Source organism: Rhineura floridana, chromosome 18 (genome assembly GCF_030035675.1).
Source record: "Rhineura floridana isolate rRhiFlo1 chromosome 18, rRhiFlo1.hap2, whole genome shotgun sequence".
In the NCBI taxonomy this organism is placed as follows: Eukaryota; Metazoa; Chordata; class Lepidosauria; order Squamata; family Rhineuridae; genus Rhineura; species Rhineura floridana.
The window spans coordinates 25,333,020-25,356,107 of record NC_084497.1 but is presented as its reverse complement, the minus strand read 5'-3'; the positions used below and the strand labels follow the sequence as shown (position 1 = coordinate 25,356,107).

Below are 23,088 nucleotides of genomic sequence, written 5' to 3'. Positions count from 1 at the left end.
CAATTGTATGTAATTTTCACAAATATATTCATTTTTAGGCACGTTTTCCCCTGATAGATGCATCGCTGCGAACATTGGTTGGAGAACTGCAGGGCAAACTTCGGACAAGCGCGGATTTTGAACGATGGCTGTATTTCTGTTCTGATATTGTTTTGGAAAGTGCAAATTTGATAGATTCGGCATCAAATGTGAAATGAATCATATTTCTCCTTCATCCCTAATAAGCACTAGAATGGAGTACTACAAAGTAGACAATCCTCCTCCTGCGTGATATATACGGTGCTGCTGTTTACAGATATAGGTTCTCTTTTCCTGTTCACCGTTTCCAAGGTGACAGATACTCATGTAAGCTAAAAAATTTCCATCCCTGGCAGATAGGAAAGGGTGTAATAAAGAGTCATGTCATCCTTTTTTGCCCCCAGCTAGGGTAATAATCGCAGAGGATAACTTTTTTTGCCACACACTCTGCAGCATGGACTGCACTTTCTGAAAATCCTCTTGAAAACTTGGTGTGGTGCAGGTTGTTATGAGACCCACTACGAAAGAAGAGACTTTAGAGTGGAGGGCAGGGCTTTTTTTTTTTTTAAAGGGGGGGTAATTATTTTCTTACAAAAGAGACACGTTAGGTGTAGCATTAATAGTTCCAGTAGCTTGCAACTGCAGGAGAGAAAACACAGCCGTGAAAAGAATTGTGCGTTATGAAGAACAGCGTGATTTGTAGATTATGCATACTTATATCAAATCCTTCCCCCAACTCATTATTTATACAGAGAAGTGTGCATAAGATCCTGTAGTACAACATAAGAACATAGGTGTGTGTGGGTGTGTATTCTCCAGAGCTTGGAAAAGTTACTTTTTTGAACTACAACTCCCATCAGCCCCAGCCAGCATGGCCACTGGATTGGGCTGATGGGAGTCGTAGTTCAAAAAAGTAACTTTTCCAACCTCTGGTTCTCCTAATATATACATTTCTGTATGCAATTTCCGCAATACATAGTTTTTGCAGTGCAATTTTTCCTAATATAGTGTATTTTTGTATGTTATCTTATCCAGTGTATGCATTTTCATGCACTCTTTGCCTAGTATATGCATTTTTGTCTACATTACATGGCTGGAGAACTGCATTGCATTTGTATGTTCTTTGCCCTCTTGTTTTGGGGGAGGGCTGTAGCTCAGTGGTAGAGTACCTGCTTTACATTCAGCATGTCCCAGGTTACAGTGCCTGGAATCTTTGGGTAGGGCTGGGAATGTCCTCTCCCTGAAACCCTGCCAATCAGTGTAGACAATGCTGAGGTAGATGCACCAATGGTCTGACTCGGTATAAGGCAGTTTTCTATGTTCCAGTGTCTTAAGGGAAGGGCCATAGTTCAGCGGCTGATCCTCTGTTTTGCATTCAGAAGGTCCCAGGGAGGTTCATTCCTGGCATCTCCAAGAAAGGCTGGGAATCCCTGGAGAGCTGCTGCCAGTCAGTGTAGACAATACTGAGCTAGATGGTCTAACTTAGTATAAGGCAGCTTCCTATGTAGTATCGCATCTGCTTTGCATGCAGAAAGTCCCAGGATTAATCCCCAGGGAAGGGGGGGGTTGTTTTGCTTGGTGGCAAAACAGTACCCAGAGCAGTTTGCGGTCACAGTTTTGTCGAATCTGCATTGACCATCTTATTTAACTATTGCATATACCTACAGAGAAACATTCCCAATGTGTGACTTAACAACTTCATCAATGTACGGCAGATGCTTCTCTCTCTCTCTCTCTCGGCCTCTTCTTTTTTAAAAAAAAACAGAACAGCACTTCTTTGGCACCAATAAGTGGAGAGGATCAGTGTTTTGTTCAGTGGTTGAGCATCTGCCTCATATGGCAGGAGGTCCTGGGTCCAATCCTCAGCATATCCAGGTCCTTCTTGTTGTTGTGATGTACCTTCAAGTCGATTTCGACTTACGGCGACCCTATAAATCAGCAACCTCCAATAGCATATGTCGTAAACCACCCTGTTCAGACCTTGTAAGTTCAGGTCTGTGGCTTCCTTTATGGAATCAACCCATTTCTTGTTTGGCCTTCCTCTTTTTCTACTCCCTTCTGTTTTTCCCAACATACACATATGGAATTAGAGGAGCACTACTTCTGGGGCAGAAGAAACCCTGACCATCGCCTTTTTTGTTGTTATGTGCCTTCAAGACAATTTCGACTTACGGCGACCCTATGAATCAGCGACCTCCAAGAGCATCTGTCCTGAGCCACCCTGTTCAGATCTCTGTTCCTATGTTTTATTCATGCAAAAATGGCCACCCTAAGACTGAGCTCTATCCCTCCCCCCTGTTAGACTTCTGTGTAATCACACACACACCTTATTTCAGCAAAGCAATCTTTATAGAGTTTCAATTATTTCCCACACCGCCACCACTCCAGCCCTAGGATTCCTTTCAATAGCTGCTTCACTCTTTTAAAGCTCATGGGAAATCTACTATCCTTAAATTCCAGCAACACACCCAGAGACTCATCAAATTTCCCCATCCTCATGTAAAGTTGTTTGGTTGTTTCTCATTAGCGTTTCATGACTTTTGGGTGTTTGAAGAGGTATAATTGTGACGATTTCTCTCCATTCCGAGCTCTTGTCGCCAGATCTGTTGCAGGCCCTCCTTTTCCATTTCTGTGACCAGCAGGGATAAAGTCATCTGGGGTCTTAGACCCCTTACTTTTTTGGGAGTAGGGTCCCAATGTCTCCAGCATCCTACGAGCCAAGCAGCATGAAAGGGGAGTGTATTAGCCACCAAGAAGAGTCTTCTAACATGCTTCCTTGTCCTTTCCTGCTGATTGGAGCCAATCCGAGTGAAAGGAGGTTAATAAGCTACTGAAAAGACTCTTTTCGGTAGCAAACACACTTCCCTTTCATGCTGATTGGCTTCTAGGGACATCTTTTGTTGTGGGAGAAGGCATGTGTGGGAAGGACAGAGGAGTGCGGAGAGGATGACGGAGAGCAAGCAAGCGAGGGGGTGACCTGTGAGGGGGTGTCCCAGATGTTGTTGGACTACAGTGTCCATCATTGCTGACCATTGGCCATGTTGGCTGGGGCTGATGGGAGTTCAATGACATCTGGAGTACCACAGGTTCCTCACTCCTGATCTAAAGCCTCATTTATATCAAACTCTTGTATACAGCTGTGTCTACATACTAAATGAATAAAGCTGTAATTGGCCATGTCTGCATGTTAAACTATGGCTTGGTCCAGCCTTCTGCAGCCTGGCCTGCTTCACAGGCTGGACCAAACCATAGTTTAATGTGACATGCAAACATGGCCGTTATCACTTTATTCATTTAAGATAACTGGAGTGAGGCTATCCTGTATTCTAGTTATAAGAATTTTATGTTTTATAATCAAGGCTTTAGAACATGGCTGGGGAGTCTGTAGTCCTCCAGATGGACTCCAGCACCCACCAGCCCCTGCCAGCATGGCCACAGTGGTAAGGGAAGTTGGAAGTTGGAGTCCAGCAATGTTTAGTGAGCCACAGATTCCCCATCCAGGTTTTCAGGGCTTTGCCCCTTCAGATGTTGCTGAACTTCAGCACTGATCTTCCTTGGTCATTGGCTGTTCTTGCTGGGGCTGCATGGGAAATTAACCCTAGTAGATTGGCGAGGAGGTAAAATGACCTGTGACAATTGTTCCTTCGTGTCTGACTTTCTGACTCTGAATTTAGCAGCCAGGCCCTTTAGTAGATTGTAACCTTGTTAGAGGCTTAATTCGCTATTTTCCAGAAGAAATTGTAAGCTTGTTAGTTTAATTAGTTTTTTTCTTAAAAGTAGCCACCTGCTCAGGACAACATCCGTGAAGTTTGGAAGAAGTCCTTATCTATTTAGGGTGGATAGTTGATGTTCTTGGCTCATCTGCAAAAATATTCACAAACATGGATAAGGGTTGGGAATCTGACCTTCCAGCCAGATGCAAGTAATTAAGTTTGTTCAACCAATTAAGTGCAACCAATTAAGTTGGTATAAATTTCAAAAAAGGTTCTTAACAACCAAGAACATCATCATCATGATAGGTGTGACTGATGAGGTTGTTGAGAATCAGCACCCAGCCTTGGTGCTTTTAATTATATAGGCCCCCAAGATTTGTTGTGTAAGGAAACTTTGACACAGACCTTGACAGGTGAGGTGCTCCGTACTGGGCATCAGCTGGGGTCTCCCAATTGTCATTTGCTTGGAGTTCCCAACAACTGAATGGAGAAAGTAAGCTCAGTAGATTTTGCTGCCTGTATCCTTTTGCCTGCTATTGAATAAAATCTTTGACTTCCACCTACCTGTTTGTTTTTTGCCCCTGAATCCAAAAGAACCCTTGCCAGTTGGCAAGATAGGGGATGATGGGAGTTGTAGCTTAGCAACATCTGGAGGACCAAAGGGTCCCCACACCTGAGATGTATCAATGTACATCAATGTTAGAAGTTTAAACTGGAAAAAAAATCCCCCGCTGTTGGATCCAGCTATCAATTTTAAGTGTAGCTTTAAGATAATTAACCAATGTCACAAAAGTGAACTATGTAGAGGCTCTTTTGTTCCATATAGCAGCAGCAACAGTCCCTGAAGTGAAACACAGCCCTAAAAATAATATAATAAGAGTAAGTTAGAAAAAATCATAGTTGCTTTTTAATAAGCGTTTTGCAGAAATAAAATATCTTAACATGTACGCATAGCAGGTCTTCTGTCAGTATACATAGTACAGGAAAGTAACTTGAGTCATTTAAAATTGTGCTGTTTCATACCAAATATGAACAAAAAAGACCGAAATCTTATCGAGTTCAATAGGGTAGAGGATAAAAATAATATAACTACCTGTGTGAGTTTCTGCAAGACCTGCTCCCTGCATTTCTGGCTGATTTCCACCTGGCCTGGAAGGGCAGGGCCCTGTCTTTTTCCAGCTACAAAAGCAGCAACTGCTGAAAGGGCCAGAGACCATCTACCTGTGTGAGTTTCTGCAAGACCTGCTCCCTGCATTTCTGGCTGATTTCCACCTGGCCTGGAAGGGTGGGGCCCTGTCTCTCTCTCCAGCTACAAAAGCAGCAACTGCTAAAAGGGCCAGAGACCATCTACCTGTGTGAGTTTCTGCAAGACCTGCTCCCTGCATTTCTGGCTGATTTCCACCTGGCCTGGAAGGGTGGGGCCCTGTCTCTCTCTCCAGTTACAAAAGCAGCAACTGCTGAAAGGGCCAGAGACCATCTACCTGTGTGAGTTTCTGCAAGACCTGCTCCCTGCATTTCTGGCTGATTTCCACCTGGCCTGGAAGGGTGGGGCCCTGTCTCTCTCTCCAGCTACAAAAGCAGCAACTGCTGAAGGGGCCAGAGACCATCTACCTGTGTGAGTTTCTGCAAGACCTGCTCCCTGCATTTCTGGCTGATTTCCACCTGGCCTGGAAGGGCGGGGCCCTGTCTCTCTCCAGCTGCAAAAGCAGCAACGGCTGAAGGGGCCAGAGACCATCTACCTGTGTGAGTTTCTGCAAGACCTGCTCCCTGCATTTCTGGCTGATTTCCACCTGGCCTGGAAGGGCGGGGCCCTGTCTTTTTCCAGCTACAAAAGCAGCAACTGCTGAAGGGGCCAGAGACCATCTACCTGTGTGAGTTTCTGCAAGACCTGCTCCCTGCATTTCTGGCTGATTTCCACCTGGCCTGGAAGGGTGGGGCCCTGTCTCTCTCTCCAGCTACAAAAGCAGCAACTGCTGAAGGGGCCAGAGACCATCTACCTGTGTGAGTTTCTGCAAGACCTGCTCCCTGCATTTCTGGCTGATTTCCACCTGGCCTAGAAGGGCGGGGTCCTGTCTCTCTCCAGCTACAAAAGCAGCAACTGCTGAAGGGGCCAGAGACCATCTACCTGTGTGAGTTTCTGCAAGACCTGCTCCCTGCATTTCTGGCTGATTTCCACCTGGCCTGGAAGGGTGGGGCCCTGTCTCTCTCTCCAGCTACAAAAGCAGCAACTGCTGAAGGGGCCAGAGACCATCTACCTGTGTGAGTTTCTGCAAGACCTGCTCCCTGCATTTCTGGCTGATTTCCACCTGGCCTGGAAGGGTGGGGCCCTGTCTCTCTCCAGCTACAAAAGCAGCAACGGCTGAAAGGGCCAGAGACCATCTACCTGTGTGAGTTTCTGCAAGACCTGCTCCCTGCATTTCTGGCTGATTTCCACCTGGCCTGGAAGGGTGGGGCCCTGTCTCTCTCTCCAGCTACAAAAGCAGCAACTGCTGAAGGGGCCAGAGACCATCTACCTGTGTGAGTTTCTGCAAGACCTGCTCCCTGCATTTCTGGCTGATTTCCACCTGGCCTAGAAGGGCGGGGCCCTGTCTCTCTCCAGCTACAAAAGCAGCAACTGCTGAAGGGGCCAGAGACCATCTACCTGTGTGAGTTTCTGCAAGACCTGCTCCCTGCATTTCTGGCTGATTTGCACCTGGCCTGGAAGGGTGGGGCCCTGTCTCTCTCTCCAGCTACAAAAGCAGCAACTGCTGAAGGGGCCAGAGACCATCTACCTGTGTGAGTTTCTGCAAGACCTGCTCCCTGCATTTCTGGCTGATTTCCACCTGGCCTGGAAGGGTGGGGCCCTGTCTCTCTCCAGCTACAAAAGCAGCAACTGCTGAAGGGGCCAGAGACCATCTACCTGTGTGAGTTTCTGCAAGACCTGCTCCCTGCATTTCTGGCTGATTTCCACCTGGCCTGGAAGGGCAGGGCCCTGTCTTTTTCCAGCTGCAAAAGCAGCAACTGCTGAAGGGGTCAGAGGCCGTGTGTGTGTATGTGTGCGTGAATCTGCTGCTCGGGATGTCTATGGACTACTGGGGTTTTGTTTTGTATTATATGTTATATTTTACTCTATGTTATATTTTAGTCTATGTACGCCGCCTAGAGTGGCCGTTAATTCGGCCAGATAGGCGGCCTAGAAATAAAATTTTATTATTATTATTATTATTATTATTGCAGCAGTAGCCTCTATGGGAGAGAAAAGATGAAATACACATTAAAAATGGTAACAAAGAAATTGTCAGTCAGATGTAGCGAGGAGATCTCATTTTATACAAGCTTAGGTTCTGTCTGCCAACCCTAAAATAGAACAGGGAGGAAAGGATCCAAAAAGGGCTGCTTGGAGAAAAACTAGAGAACTCTAAACAGGAATTTAGCTGATTATTTTGAAATCAATTGTATTTTCTGTCAGTTGGCAGACTGTTCTTCCCCTCAGCCAGTTGGTAAACCCACCAAACAGTATCAGTATAAAACAGTGTCAGGTTATGAACACAGCACACTAACTCGTCTGTAGCTCAAAAAATGTAGTTTTTTCCGATCCGGAATTGTTCATGCCCCTCCTCAACTAGGGATCGAAGGATCGGTCCATTTCTGTTCTCTCAGCTCCTCATTTTTCCAACCTTAAACTCATTATACATTAATATATAATGTGTAATTTGTTGTTATGTGCCTTCAAGTCGATTTCGACCTATGGAAACCATGAATCAGTGACCTCCAATAGCATCTGTTGTAAACCACCCTGTTCAGAACTTGTAAGTTCAGGTCTGTGGCTTCCTTGATGGAATCAATCCATCTCTGGTTTGGCCTTCCTCTTTTTCTATTCTCTTCTGTTTTCCCCAGCATTATTGTATTTTCTAGTGAATCCTGTCTTCTCATTATGCATCCAAAGTATGATAAGCTCAGTTCCATCATTTTAGCATCTAGTGATAGTTCTGGTTTAATTTGTTCTAACACCCATGTTCTCATGATACTGCTCAAATATCTTTGGTAGCTTCCAGATTGTCTTTGGGTGTAATTCAAAGGGCTAGTTCTGAACTTGCAAGCCCCAACCAGCCTGGCACTAGGGCAAGGATGGGTAACTTGTGGCCCTCCAGATGTCATTGGACTCCACCTGCCATCAGTCCCTGCCATCAGTCTCTGTCAGGAATATCCCTATTCTTTCCATGTGGTTCCTCCCTCTGGTACCAAAGTTTCTGTTAGCGAACTAATGTCCAGGAAGGCATGTACTTTGTTACTTGAGATGTTACTGTAATCACAACAACAACAATGCATCATAATATCTCTTTGTGCTAAGTTTTGTTGAGGATTTTGACTAGCTCCATTTCTGTCAGCATGGGGTCACTGGAGTGGGGTGTTTTGTTTTGTTCAATATATGTATGTAATCTCAATTTTCTTACAATATTTTCCACAAATGTGTAGAAAGAATGAATGAATGAAGATCCTGGGGGCGATGTCCTACTTTAAACCCACCCAGTCGTAAAACCATTGAAATTCATCAATACACATGGCTAACTTGGGTCTATTAATTTCAGTGAGTCTGAGTAGGATTTAGTTGGATACAACCCGTGGCGTTTATTTATTATTTGATGTCTATCCCCCCCCCTTCCTCCCATCAGGAGCCCAGGGCCACAAACAAAAGTGCTAAAAACACATCAAAACATCATAAAAACAGACCTTAAAATACGTTAAAACAAAACAACTTTAAAAACATTTTTTTAAAAGCTTGAAAAACATTTTAAAAGGGTTAAAAACATATTGGGTTTAAAAAAAAAAGACTTAAGATTTAATCTTAATATTTAAACAGAAAGGGGGGGGTTGGCCAGACACTTCTCTCATCCCAAAACCAGCTTGGTACAAAAGCTGTATTTTAGACATCTTTTCAGGGACAGATGCTAAGACCAGTCGCTGTTGGAATGTACCATCCTGTCACCAGAGACAGGGCACAACTATACCCCTTTGCCCCAGAACTTCACAGTTTTTTTAAAAAAATCCTGTTGAAAAACACCTGCTAGCCTTGCTGACCTTAGAGCAGACGGTGGTGATGGGAAGCGCCATAATTTCCCCATTAAAATAATACTATGGTCACTCCTTTTTTTTCCACAAGTTGGTTCGCTCCGTTGCCTTAGTAGCTATCGCAAACGAGCGAGTGGAAACCGCTCGGGAGGTGAGACGGTTCTCTGTTGCGCCCTTCCTTCGGGACAAGTTTTTTGAAAAGTTGTTGGGCGGTTGGGCGATACCAATAGCAGTAAGGAGAGAGAATACAAAGGAAAGGGTTTTTTTTGAAGGTACTGTTTTGAATTTAGGAAGCTTAGACGCCCGTGGCGCAGAGTAGTAAGTGGCGGTAACACAGCCGAAGCTCTGCTCATGGCTGGAGTTCGATTCCAACGGAAGGAGGGAAGTCGAATCTCCGGTAAAAGGGGTCGAGGTCCACTCAGCCTTCCATCCATCCGTGGTCGGTAAAATGAGTACCCGGCATATGCTGGGGGGTAAAGAAAGGCCGGGGAAGGAACTGGCAATCCCACCCCATATACATGGTCTGCCTAGTAAACGTCGCAAGACGTCACCCTAAGAGTCGGAAACAACTCACGCTACAAGTGCGGGAACACCTTTACCTTTACCTTTAGACGCCCAAAGTTAGTGGAAGGTTGTTCTGCCACCCTCCTTTTTTTTTATTATATTAAAATGGCGAGAAGCCCCTGCCCTGTTAACACTCAGTGTGCCCATAACAGGCAGAAATGCAACAGGTTGAAGCCTCCTCTCATCTGTGGAGAGGGCAGGGATGAAGGAAAGTCGTAGCACTTGAACTGGATCTTCTGCACCTGTTGAAGGTGCACACAATAAACCTGTTTAAAACTTGTGGCCAGTGCTAGTCCCTACTCAGAGTATTCCCACTGAAGTTAATTAACATGATTAAGGTCCATTAATTTCAGTGGGTGTACTCTGAGTAGGATTGAGTTGGCTACAATCCATTGAAATTAGTAGCCATGACTAACTTAGGTCCATGAATTTCAGAGTCTACTCAGTAAAACTTAGTTTGTCACAACCTTAAGGTGTTCAGTAACACAGTTTTATTTAAGCTGCTTTTAGCATTTTAATAGAAATGCTGGCTATGCTTACTAACCTGAATATATGATCTTCCTATCACTCAAGACTAAGGTGGTTTAAACGTTTTTTCCAAAAATAAAATAAAAATATGAGATGGCTTTAATTTCTGATTTGTTGCTTATAATGCACCAAATAAGTTGGATGATTTCTTACGAGTGCAGACTGAATATTATGTGGCACCTGTAACTGTCAGTTCCGCAAATCAAAGCAGTTGAGTGGACAGGGATGGCACCAGAAGTTGGCCAGGTCAGGCCCTGGCCGAGGAGCTTTGGGGCCCTGAAGGGCCCCTCCTTAGGGTGGATGGGTGGCGCTCCCATTCCGCGACCCATGGCAGCATTAGCTCCCAACCCTGCTGTGGATCGCAGAGAGGGAGCTCCCAGGAACCTCCCCTTACAACTGTGCAGGCCTGCAAGGGCCGCCTGTACGCCCCACCTCCTTCTCTCGTTGTGGTGAATGCTGGCCATGCTGTGTAGCACGCATGCATGCCATCAACCAAGATGGCAGCAGAGGCATCAGCCCCTTAGGGAAGCCTCGGCCGCCATCTTGGTTGATGGTATGCACGCACATGCAGTGTGGCCAGCATTTACCATAGCAGGAGAGGTAGGTGCTGGCAGGTGCTGTGGACCCACGCCAGGCTGGTGCCCGAGGGCCCAGTCATGCCCGGCGCCGGTCCTGCAAGTGGGCATATATGGGGTAAGCCCATCTTGCGAGTAAACTGGTCCCAAGCTGTTGAAGTTAGACTGTGCCTGGTCTTTACTGAGGATTTGTTCTGATCTGTTCTCAGGGAGATTGCACAACAACGTATAATCTCTTTTTAGCTTATGGTTTTAAAAATGTTTTTAATTACTTGTGTTTATTGACAGTTTTACTTTTTTGTATAAACCACCTAGAGGTCTGTCCACAATGAACTGGTATATAAATATTATTAAAGAAAACAAACAACGAACGTTTATCCTGATTTGCTGGAGGTTATAAGTCTTCCCATTATCTTTTGTTCGTTCCGCAGTTTACAGTGCATTTCCTAACCATAGAACGCCTGTGTGTTTTTTAAAAAGTAGATTTGTTGTGTTACGGCGACAGAACAGTATAAATTCTCTTCGATTGTGCAAACCTATCTTTCTGGGATATGCGCTTGAATCACTGCCACCAAATACTGAGAGTCTGGAGGCAACTGCACAAGCGTGTGCATCAGAAAAAAATGGAAAGCAAGGGCTCTGTATGAAGAATGCTTTTTTGCTGGAGAATTGTAGCTTGTGAATTCCGTGCCTGCTTCTTAGCAAATTCTTACGATGATGCAGTGCTCCCCCCCTGTTTTTTTCTTTCACGAGCTACCAATGAACTGGAGGTTTAAATAATGAAGGTTACATAATAAGAGCTTTGATTCAGTTTGATTTCTTTGGTTCAGGCAGAATCCCTAACGAGAAGCATAAAAATGGAGAAGAAAGTACAAATGGCACAAAATGTTCAGTGTGTCAAAAAGCATATTTCCCCAATAATAGTAACAATAAGCAAATATACGGATTATTAATCGGAATTTTTCAGAAAACCCATTAACATTGTTACAGAGCAGAATTCTTTGTCGAGAGTTATTAGATAAGACCCGCACTGAACAAAATCTATGAACAAAATCCATTTGCCAGGGCTAATTTTTTTTTTTAAAAGCCACTTTTTCTATAACTTACAAGAAAAACATCTCTTTTTGAAAGGTGGACCAGGAGTCTTTTAGCCACAGAGCTGGAAGGAGTTTATTCACTGCTGTTTGTTTCAAATTGTATGCTGTAGTTTAGGTGGGACATGATTTTTGCCCAACTGTTCCTTGTATTATTTGGCAGCTAAGTTCCATCTGAGGGGCAAAGAAGATGAACCAGCTTGACCAAATGCATGATATGGAGGCCTGTGGCATTTCAGAAGAGAACCTCAGCCTTGAGTTGTCTTTTGTGGATGAGGAGAATGAAGAAGAAACAGGCGCAGCTGACCAACTCATGGAAGAGAAAGAAAGCTGGAAAGGTTCAGATATAAGCGACTTCTGTTTTGCAAATGCTCGTCCATATTGGACAGCACTGGTTGTGAAGCTTCTGACACCAACTGGTCAAGTTGCTGTGAGGTCATGAAATATTTGTGAACATTCCAATTGCTCAGGGAAGAACACCATCAGAATAGTTGCCGTTCAGCTTCTGTGGGGGAAGGGAGTTGCCAGTTTGGCCAGGAATTTAGAGATGAGCTGAAAGTGGGAGGATGGGACTGAGTTTCAGAAATATTTTTGTCTCTCTCTCTCCTTAAACACACCCACTTTACCAGCGAGTGTTCTGAGGAGCCAAAAAGGGCACAAAAAGGGGGACGAAATACGGCCCTGCTGCCAAGAAACCCAGGACAGTGCCCAGCTTAATTGCCTTAGTAGTGAGGACACTTCCTCCCTTCCCTCACTAATTTAAACAAAGCATTGTCTTTGTTTCCCCTCAGAGAATCTGCTGGGCTACGTGGCGCTATAACATCATCAGACTCCTTACATGATCCCTGATTAGCTAGGATCACTTGGGAATGAAGAAGCCTAGCTGAAAAAATGGCAGAGAAAAGGTGTGGGGTGGTTTTCATGTGCCTCCCAAAGCCCCTTCCTCCTTTTGCATTTAAACAAACAGATAAATAAAAGGAAACATTTAGAAAATCCCCCAGGCACCTGGTTGGCCACTGTGAGAACAGGATGCTGGACTAGATGGGCCACTGGCCTGATCCAGCAGGCTCTTCTTATGTTCTTATGTTCTTTAAATCTCTAATTACAAACTGCACGTAGGCCTTAGGGTCAGCATTAGCTTTGTGGTGCAGAGTCAAGGACTGGAAATCAGCAGTGATCTGTGTCTTAAACGGCAGTCCTAAACACCCTTTCCTGGGGGTAGGGCCATTGAATGCAATGGGACGTAACTTCCAAACAATCATGCTCTGTGAGGACAGGAAGGAAAAACCCAGGCCAACTGTGCTTCCAGGCTAGCCCATTATTTTCTTTCCACTTTCCCAGGATCTAATGAGACTTTATAAATATTTAGTCAAAAGGGGCTTGGTTATTTGTTTGTTTGTTTATTAGAATCCTATTAGGAGAATCCTATCCTGTCCTTCACAAAAAATGCCCGCAGGGTGGTTAACTAAAAAAAAAAAAAAGTAATATAGAAATATAACAGTAAACAAAAGCACTGAAATAGTGCTCATAAATTACATACATAAACAGCATAATTCAAAGCAGCATAAAAATGATTTACAGAGCATTTGTACTCTGCTCTTCACCCAAAAAGGCTCCCAGAGTAGCTTTCATATAATCAGTTAAGACTGTCTCTGTCTGTAGGCTTACAATCTAAACATCATGACACACAAGGGAAAAGGAACAGGGAGGGAAGAGAGGGAGAAAGCAAACTCGGGCACCAATTCTTAAACAGTAGCTCTTATAATGATCAGCGGGAATAGAAACAGTTCAGGGGTAGGAGGTGACTGACGGAGCTGGTCTTTCAGCAGAACTGATGGAATGGGCTCCACTTCCCATCTCTCCCACTGAGGCAGCCTGATTTAACCCACTAAAAGCTTGGTTAAAAAGGTGGCCTTTTGCTTGGCGTCTGAACGAATGGAAAGTTGGTTTGAGACGCACCTCAATGGGAAGTCATTCCACAGCTGCGGAGCCACCATCGCAAAGGCCCTTCCACACCTCATTTAATGCAAGAATCACCAGGAGAGCCTTTTCCGCCGATCTTAATACATAGGAGGTGGCGTTCTCCCAGATAGTTGGGCCCTTAGCTGTTCAGGGCTTTAAATATCTACATAAATACTTTGAACTGGGCCCACAAGATAACTGGCAACAACCGGTGCAGCTGTTTTGAAAAAAGGAGTTCTACTGCTCCCATCAACACCCTGGCTGCTGCATTCTGCACTAGATGCAACTTCTGTGCCGTCTTCAAGGGCAACCCCACATAAAGTGCATTACAGTAGTCCATCCTGGAGGTTACCAGAGTGTGGATAACTGTGGCCAGGCTATCCCTGTCTGTAGTTGATGCACCAGCTGACGCAGAGTGTAAGCCCTCCTGCCCACTGAGGTCACTTGCTGACATAATGGTTCGGGAGCACCCCCAAACCACAAACCCTCTCTTTCAAGGGAGGTGCAGTCCTGTCCACCAAATCCTGGACCTGGAAAGCACAGAAGCTCTGGGTCCATCTTCAATTTATTGGTCAACATGTATTTTTATTAAATTTTTATTCCAACCTCCCCAAAGGAGCCTAGGGTGGCAACCAGGCCCATTGTTACTTTCTGCCACCTTCATTGCCTTTCCTGGAAATGGAGGAGTCTCACGCAGGCAGAATGCATCCCCAAATGCATTTTCCTCTGGTGTCAGCCACAACCCATCACTGGACTTCAAACCCCATATCCCCATTTGCTGATTGCAGAGCCCCTTTGCTCAGCACTTAGGACACATTGCTTGCGACAGCGCTGTTGCGGAGGTGGAGAGCATTTGCCTGCGTTGAGTCCCCGAGCGTCAAATGGTCTTTGTATATATTTTGTGACAAGATTGCCCCCCCCCGCCGCCCTGCCATTATACACAGCGGTAAAGCTTTTAGCATGTCAACTTGGCGGCCTCTTGTCTTTGTGTTGACTTGTCAAGGAAGGCTGTCACACCTGTGTCGAGCCAAAGTTTCCTTCATTTCCATCAGGACCCGAGCTTGAAGACGATTTCGAGGTGGGGGAGGAGGAGGTGGCCCACAGAGACAGTAAAGAGGCTTTGGAAGGAGCTGGAGAGGATTTGGATTCGGGCAGGTAAGTGTCAACTTGAGACGGCAGCTCTGCTTCTTATTCATTTGGCTTTGGCACGAGAAGATATGCTTTTCACCATTGGAAAAAATCATCTGAGTTTCCTTCTGATGAAGTGCCCCATGAGAACGGAAGGTTCTTGTGTGGGACAGGGCCATAGGTCAGTGGTTGACTGTCTGCTTTGCATTGCAGAAGATCCCAGGTTCAATCCCAGGCTTCTCCAGGGAGGACTGCAAGAGTCCCGCTGCCCAAAACCCTGGAAAGCTGCTGCCAGTCAGAGTGGACAGTACTGAGCTAGATGGACTATTGATCTGAGTTGGTCTAAGGCTGCTTCCTGATTAGGTGAAGGGTTATTTCAGGGATGGGGAAACTGCTCGCCCTCCAGATGTTTTTGGACTCCCAGCTCTCCTGAGCATCGGCGTGTTGGGAGTTGTAGTCCAACAGCATCTAGATCAGGAGCGGGGAAGCTTTTTTTCAGCCCAAGGGCCACATTCCCTCATGGACAACCTTCCGGGGGCCGCATACCAGTGGTGGGTGTGGCAAAAGTGGTATGCTTTGCTCTCCATCTTCCAAGATATATTTTCACAGTTCAAGGATACGTTCTGGCTGGGTAAAATCTCTAGAGGAGGGTGCAAAGCAGGGCCAATTATGGGTGTGGCCTGGGGGGCATGGCCTGGGCAGAGAATCAAGGGCCCGATAGAGACACATGGAGGGCCGCATTCAGCTCCCACCCTGATCTGAAGGAACACAGATTTTCCACCCCGATATCATGCAGCTAGGGATGGAAAGATCTGTCTGTTTTGGTACTCCCAGTTGGTCATTTTTCCAATGTTAAATTCAGTTCTCTACATTTCTGCAGGAATCTGCGAATTTATTTTTTAAAAATCCTCATGAAAATTCTCCACCATTTTAGTGCGAATTTCTCCAAATAAACACATTTTTGTAGGCAGTTTTGACAAAGGTGCACATTTTTGCAAGCCATTTCTCATCACATTGTGCCTTTTTGCATGTTATTTTCACCCATCTATTCATTTTTATGCGCACTTTCCCCTATTATCTGCATTTTTGTACATGTTGTTTAGTTGGCGAACTGCATCCCAAAATTCTAATCAATGCAAATTTCGAAAGATGGCTGTGTTTCGGTTCTCCTATGGTTTCGGAAATTGCGAATTTGGTAAATTCTGCTTGAAATGCGAACTGAATTGAAATCCTTACCCATCACTACCTGCTGCATTCTGTCTTCCACACAGACTGACTGCATACGAAATGGGAAGCTCCTGAGAAGGGCAGGAAGGTGATGGACGTCCTCCTGCTGTCTCTCTCTGGCTCAAGGGCCCCATTTTGAGGGATAGAGATCATTGTACAAATAAAGGAAGAAGGGTATTTAAGCAAGGGGGTGGACTGGACAACCTATGAGTTATAGTTCCTTGGTCTTCATATTTATGGAAACGGAAATCTGTCTCCTCTTCTCTAACCAAGAAGGGAAAGCTCCGAACGACCAATGACCCCCAGGAGCAGAAGGACTATGAACTACGTAGACAGGGTTCGTGTCCTCAACTTGCGGCGGAACCTGAACCAGCTCGACAACCTAGCCAAAGAGAAGGAGGCGGTGATTCGCAAGACCAGGTTGGTTCCCTCCTCTCCCCGGCAAGGCACGCACCTTCCACCGTTTTCCACGGCGGACGGAGCAAAAGTTGCTTTTGCCAGTTTTACCCTGGTCTAAAGGGCTGAATCCTCACGATGCGGAAAGGGCCTTTCTGTTGCCCGTTATTTTAAAAGGACTGCCCTTGCTTCTGAGATACTCCTGGAAGTCGGAGTGGGCGGGGGGAAGAGGAAAGAGGGTAGCATGAGAGCACCAAAGGATGGTGGGCCAAGCTAGTGAGCCATGGGTCAGTGCCCTTAACCAGGGAAGGGCTCAGTGGCAGAATATCTGCCTTGCACACAGAAGGACCCCGGTTCAACCCCTGATGGCATCTCTAGGGAGGGCTGGGAGAGACCCTTGCCTGAAACCCTGGAGACCCACTGCCAGTCTGTGCAGACAACACTAAACTAGATGGACCAATGGTCTGATTCAGCCTAAGGCAGCTTCCTTGTGTCCCGAAGTACAAAGGAGTTTTGTTTCATTTTGCAAACGGCCAGTGCGCAGCCCCCGATCCAGACTGGGATCCTCATAAGGTGGGCAGGGGGCCTTTAACCCTTTGCCCCCCCTTCCCATTATGGTCTTGATTGGGATAAAGGGGGGAGGCATCCGCAACAGCAATTTGCATGAAGAAAAAAGCCCTCGCGTTGAAGGGGATTTTTTTTCACAATGCACGTGGCAGACATGGCCCCGAAAGGTTAAAGCAGAGCTATCCATCGCAGTGCCCTCCAAGTGTCGCTGGACAACAATTCCCATCATCCTTGGCCTGAGGCTGATGGGAGATGCTGTTTGACAATATTTCTGATTTATTTATTTATTAGATTTCTATCGCGCCCTTCCTCCCAGTAGGAGAGCACCACGTTGGCTGCCCCTGGGTTAAAGCCTCCCTACCCGTCACACTAGGGTCCCTAGTACTGATTGGGGGATTCCCTATTGAAGGTTGGTTGGTCAGTCAGGCATCCTTACCGTCAAAATAATCACCGGATGGGCTGAAAGGTAACACCCATGCTGGAAATTTATGTAAAGCAAACTTTCTACAGCAAATACATCAATGATGTGTTTGCACATGGAGGCCTAGTTTGGCCCTTGACCTAAGTCAGGACGTCTGCAGTTCAAACCTCACCTCTGCTATGAATCCACTCGGTTGCCCTAAGTAAGCGTACCGCCCCCACATCCTCAACATGGAAATGAATGATTTTAAATAAATACAAATAAGTTTCCCAACTGTGGATGCCAGCTTTTAGCAGCCCTGGCTCTGTAATTGCATTGGTGTGAAACCCTTAAGAAAAATCAACATCATCCAGGAATGGATCCCAGATTCAGAGCTCCATTTTTTACCCCTCTCCTAAAATTCAAACCGAGGGCTGTATTCAACAAAGTCCTCCTCTGAGTAGACCCGTTGAAATTAATGGGCCTTAGTTAGTCATGTCCATTAACTTCAATGGGTCTACTTTGAACAGGATTCGCATTGGATACCGCTCATCATTATTATTTAATTGCCTTCTACATAGATGCCTCTAGGCGATGTACAAAATATAGTAACAATAGCCCCTCCCAAACCCCAGTTAATAGCAGTACAGAATATAATAGCAATTTTTTTAAAAAAAAACAACGTATTTTTAAAAAATAAATTAGACATGTTTTATGTTTCGTTAGTATTGTTGTTTTATTGTTGCAAATTGCTTTGGGATTTATTTTTAAATAAAAAGCAACTTACAAATGATTTAAAAATAAATAAATACTAAGTATTAAGGATGGAATGATCCGTCAGTTTCGGTTCTCTCACTTTGTTGTTTTTCCAGTATTAAATTCAGTTCTCCACATTTCTGCAGCAGTTCACAATGGGGGGAAAAGAAAGAAATGTCTTCAGCATTCTAGCGTGAATTTCTTCTAATAAACACATTTTGTATGCGGCATGTTGACTAATGTACATGTTTTGCGAGCAATTTCACCTAATATAATGCATTTTTGTATATTGCTTTCACTAATATATGCATTATATGCACCCTTTCGCCCTAATATATGCACTTTTGTAATCCTTGTTTGGTTGGAGAACTGCATTGGAGAAGTGTGAATTTTGAAGGATAGCTTTGTTTTGGTTCTCAGATTGTTTCAGAAAGTGTGAATTTGATAGATTCGACTTTAAATGTGAACTGAATCAAATTCACCCACCCCTATCCCTTGGTGTAACAAAGTATAAGGTAACATAGATCCGTACTCTGTTAGGAACTCTGTAGAGCTCAATTGAAACCATAAGCAATCACTCACAAGTATAATTATTTTAGGTTATACAAACCTTATCATTGTTGTACTAGTTATCATACAATGTAAGTGAATTTATGCTGCGTACTGTAGAATATATTTTGTGCGAAATTTCTAATAAAACACAATGAAACAATAAAAAAGCAACTATTGAAATAGACCAGATTCGTAATCGTTAATCTGTGCATCGATCCTGTCTCTTGGTGCTCTCCTGAAATCTCCACCCAAAGTGCCAAAGTGCCACCCCTGCCTCAGGGCTTTGCTGCCAGAACTGTCCAAGAGAGTAGCAAAGCTGAGATGTCGGAAGAAAAACCCGACAACAAGCAAGGCCCAGAGTGATCTGTGTCTGCTTATTTTCAGGGAGGAACTGAACGCCTGCCATGTCCGGATTGAGGCTCTAACGACCCAACAAAGGGATGTCAAGAGTGGAATCGAGAGCGAGAAGGAGTCTGGGAACACGTAGGTAGCCATACCTGCGTGTGACAGTTGGTTACCCTTTCCAGTGTTTATTCATACAGTGTAAGAATACATTCTGAACTTTTGTTGACGTCTCCAGCCTCTTGATGTTTCTGGAAGGGCTTGGTAGTGCCCTCCGCCATTTCTCTTCATCGAATGATGCCTAATGAGTCAGTGATTAAAAACAAACGATAAACAAACGAGAGGCAGTTATCTCAGAGGACCACAGCGTACAGCACAAAACTTTAACCTTTTCTTCTGTGCTGGGAAGCAGATGGAGCATACTGCTTCCATGTGGCTGATAGCACATCTCTGTGCGCATCGCACGCTGTTTGTAACCCAGTGGGTGCCTACTCGGCAGAGTTAGCTGTGAGCAGCCGCTTTTGGAAACGCTTGGTCTTTTTTCTTCTCCGCATCCAAGCTGGAGGTAAGATTACAGGAGTGCAATTGTTCCCCCGCGCAAGGGGCCTGATAGCAGATTGTGGATCTCTCTTTGTAGCTGGAGGACAAGGAGGAAAAAAAAAGGAGCAAGGGTCATTAGATCTTGTAGCAAACAGAGGACCTTGTGGCAGGGGGTGGGGTAGTGGGCTCTTCCATAGACTCAAGGCAAGCATCCTATCCTCTTGTTACCAGTGGTGTAGTCGTCCAGGGTCTCGGGGTGTGTGTGTCTTAGTCCCCTTACTTTTTTGGGAGCAGAGTCCCGGCAGTTTCCCTATGTCTTCAGCATCCTGCAAGCCAATTTTATTTATTTATTATTTGATTTATATCCCGCCCTTCCTCCCAGCAGGAGCCCAGGGCGGCAAATGACAGCACTAAAAACTCTTTAAATCATCATAAAAACAGACTTTAAAATACATTAAAACAAAACAACTTTAAAAACATTTTTAAAGAGCTTTGAAGACATTTTAAAAAAAGGTTAAAAACATTGTTTTTTAAAAAGGTTAAAAATATTGTTGTTGTTTTTTAAAAAAAGCTTTAAAAATATCATGAAAGGGATGTATGTTAGCCACTGAAGTCTTCTAACATGCTTCCTTGTACTTTCCTGCTAATTGGAGCCAATCAGAGCGAAAGGAGGTGAGGCAACCACTGAGAAGACTCTTCTCAGTAGCTAACACTCTCCTCTTTCATGCTTATTGGCTCCTAGGAATGTCTGTTGTTGTAGGAAAGGGCATTCACAAAGATCTCATTCTAAACCCAGGAGCAAAAAAAGGAAGGGAGGGGCATGACAGTGACTATCATGAAGGGACCCTGCACTTCTGAATTTGCCACTAGGCTACTGCTCATAACCATAACATTTCATTTCCTGTGAGCTGGCTTAATGCAAAGGCTATGTGAGCTCGCATAGATAGAGAGAGTTCATGGCAGAACCAGATTCTGCCGATCCAGAATCAAACTGGAGACTGTCACTGAAGGCTGCATGTGCCCCATACATTCAAAGCACATTTCCCTCACGGGAACAGTAGTTTACACAACCGTGCACAGAGCTACACAGTTCCCAGGGCCCTTAACAAACTACAGTTCCCAGGATTCTTGGGGGTGGGGGGAATGAGCCTTAAATGCATGGTGTATACGCAACCTTCAGCTACAAGTCTCCAGCATGGCCAGTGCTTAGAGTGATGAGTTTTGCAGCCCAGCTACATCTGAACAGCCACAGGTTCCCCATCCCTGCCTCACAGGGTTGTTGTGAGGATTACAGCTAGATAATGTCCTTGAAGTGCTTTGAACACTTCAAAGTACTATCCACATCATAAGAACATAAGAAGAGCCTACTGGATCAGGCCAGTGGCCCATCTAGTCCAGCATCCTGTTCTCACAGTGGCCAACCAGGTGCCTGGGGGTCTTATCATTTGGGGCAAGCTAGTTAATTTGCAGAAACCTTCAGAAGGGCTTTTTTTTTTCTAGATCCAAAGGTGAAATGAAATCAAGCAGAATGTCCCCTTTCCCGACGTACAGTTATTACATCAGATTGTTAAGGAGAAGAGGGCGAGATGGCACATTGTTGCTGCCAACCCTTTGCTCATGGGATTAATTAAAATCCGACAGTGGTGTTTTTTAATTGTTCTGCTCACGGAGCAGGGAACAGAAACAAGGGTCACAAAATGTGTTTAGCAGCAAGGTGGGCCTCTGATTCACTTGCCGAACGCCACGTTGTGATCATAATTTTGTCCTCAGATAGAGTAATACAAACCTGAAGGAAGTCCAATTTATTATTTAGATTTACCTACGTCTCCATATATCTTAGCAATTGCATACGAACGCGAGTGGAGCCCCGTTGGATCAGGCCAAAGACCCACCTAGTCTAGCTTCCTGGACCAACCAGATGCCCATTATGGGAAACCCGAAAGCAGGCCCTGAGGGCAACAGCAGCTCTCCCCACTTGTGATTCCCAGCAACTGAGATTCAGAGGCATACTGCTTCTGAGAGTGGAAGGAAGAGCATGGCTATTGTGGCTAGCAGGCTTTTAAAACCATTTTCAACTTTTTAAAAACCAGAAACTAGGAAGTCCAGAGGTGCAGGGAGAGGACTGGGGGGTTCATCCCCAGTGGTGAGTTGCCTAACCTTAGGGAATTCAGCAAGCCCACTAGTCTTTATATTCCTCTGCCATCCCTCATTGGCCTTCCGGTGTCACCTGGGCAAACGCCTAGCTGGGATGGCCTGTAGCTGCCTTCTGTAGCCAGCGGCTTCAGTCCCTCTCTAGAGACCCAGTTGGCACCACTCTCCTGGAGGAAGAAGATGCGGCAAGCAAAGGTTCCCACACCCCCTTGCTCTTCTCACTGTGCATTCACTTCGAGAAGGAAGGTGAAAGGCAGTGGTAGCAAGAAGGAAGAACACCAGGACAAGCAGGCCTGGAAATTGGCAGTGGGACATGAGCCTCTATGGGTGCCTGACCATGCCGCCCGCTGGTGCCACTTCTGGACCATTAACATGGAGACTGGTGGCTCCGATGTCAGCGGGGCAGGGAATCTGCTCCGGGTTTTAGCCCAAACTTTCAAGGAGCTGTCCAAGGTGCAGAGGCCTATTTCCAAAGTAGGTTCAGCGCCTTGGACAGCTCCTTGAAAGTTCAGATTAAAACTGGAGTGGATTCACTGCCCCACTGACGTCAGAGCCACCCGTCGCCACTGAATGTGGGCTTGTGAATATTTTTTTAAAATGATAATTGCAAAGGTGGCCTCTCTTGCAATATCTGTTCTGTTCTTTACCCTCCTCCCTTTTCTTAGTAGTCGCCAACCACTACAGAACAGGCTGTGATGTCTGCAAAAGTGCTCTCTCTAGTTATTGTTATTGTTATTGTCAGTCAACCCGGTGTAGAGGTTTTTAAAGAGACTGAAAGGAGAATGGACACTTTAGGAACGTAATTGAAAGACATTCTGTTAATATAAACCAGCAGAATCCTGAAAACATAAGCCTTTACCCCCCGAGGCACCATAATTGTTTCTTTTCTATTTTTTCTGTGCCAGGCTTTCACATTCATTATTTCCCATTTTTAAGTCTTTTTTTCCCCCTTTAATGTAACAGTGCCGCCGTCTTCCGCCTACAAGCACTGCATCGGCGCTTGTGTGCTGAACTGGGAAATGAAAAGGACCTTGAGTCAAAAATTACCGAGATGCTGAACGAAAACGTGTAAGTTTAAAGAGCCCAAAAGAGGAGGCTGCAGGATTGAGCATTATGGCTTTCTATTAATGCGACTTAGCAATTTAGCCTTGAGTGCGGGGGGGGGGGGGGGAGGAGAAATGTACTTGGTTTTCTCTCTTTTTTTTGCTTTTTAAAGTGGTGGAATTATTCAATAAGTATGCAGATGCGTTAAGGGCTAACACTTGGATGGATCGAAACTGAAAAAATTCTCTTAGGATAGTTAGGGCTGGATTGTAAAAGCAGTTTTTTTTGGGGGGGGGTATCTTCAGGTCCATAGCCAGGGGGCTTGGGGGGGCCCTCCTCAAAAAATTCTGCCCCCTCTATTTTTTTTTTACAAATCTAAATAATTAAATTTATTACAGAAAAAAGATTCTGACTCACCCCTACTTTTCTTGTGCCCCTCCCCTCGAACATTTAGGCTGGCTATCTTCTTCCGTCGTTGGTAA

At 45.1% G+C, this 23,088-nt stretch overlaps 1 protein-coding gene across 6 annotated transcripts in view; it reads left to right on the top strand.

Annotated features, from left to right (window-relative positions):
* The window catches only part of CFAP74 (cilia and flagella associated protein 74), a 104,880-nt gene that overhangs the window by 9,740 nt on the left and 72,052 nt on the right, over nt 1-23,088 (top strand). For 2 of the 6 annotated variants that reach the window (XM_061601288.1, XM_061601283.1), the window contains exons 2-6: nt 11,705-11,879; nt 14,556-14,658; nt 16,132-16,278; nt 18,914-19,012; nt 22,526-22,630. In XM_061601288.1, the coding sequence (XP_061457272.1) occupies nt 11,732-11,879; nt 14,556-14,658; nt 16,132-16,278; nt 18,914-19,012; nt 22,526-22,630 (602 nt within the window). In that variant the 5' untranslated portion in view covers nt 11,705-11,731. Of the gene's footprint in view, nt 1-6,465; nt 6,635-8,900; nt 8,932-8,968; nt 9,053-11,704; nt 11,880-14,555; nt 14,659-16,131; nt 16,279-18,913; nt 19,013-22,525; nt 22,631-23,088 lie in introns of those variants that run through there. The other 4 variants (XM_061601284.1, XM_061601285.1, XM_061601286.1 and 1 more) reach the window with 4 other exon arrangements.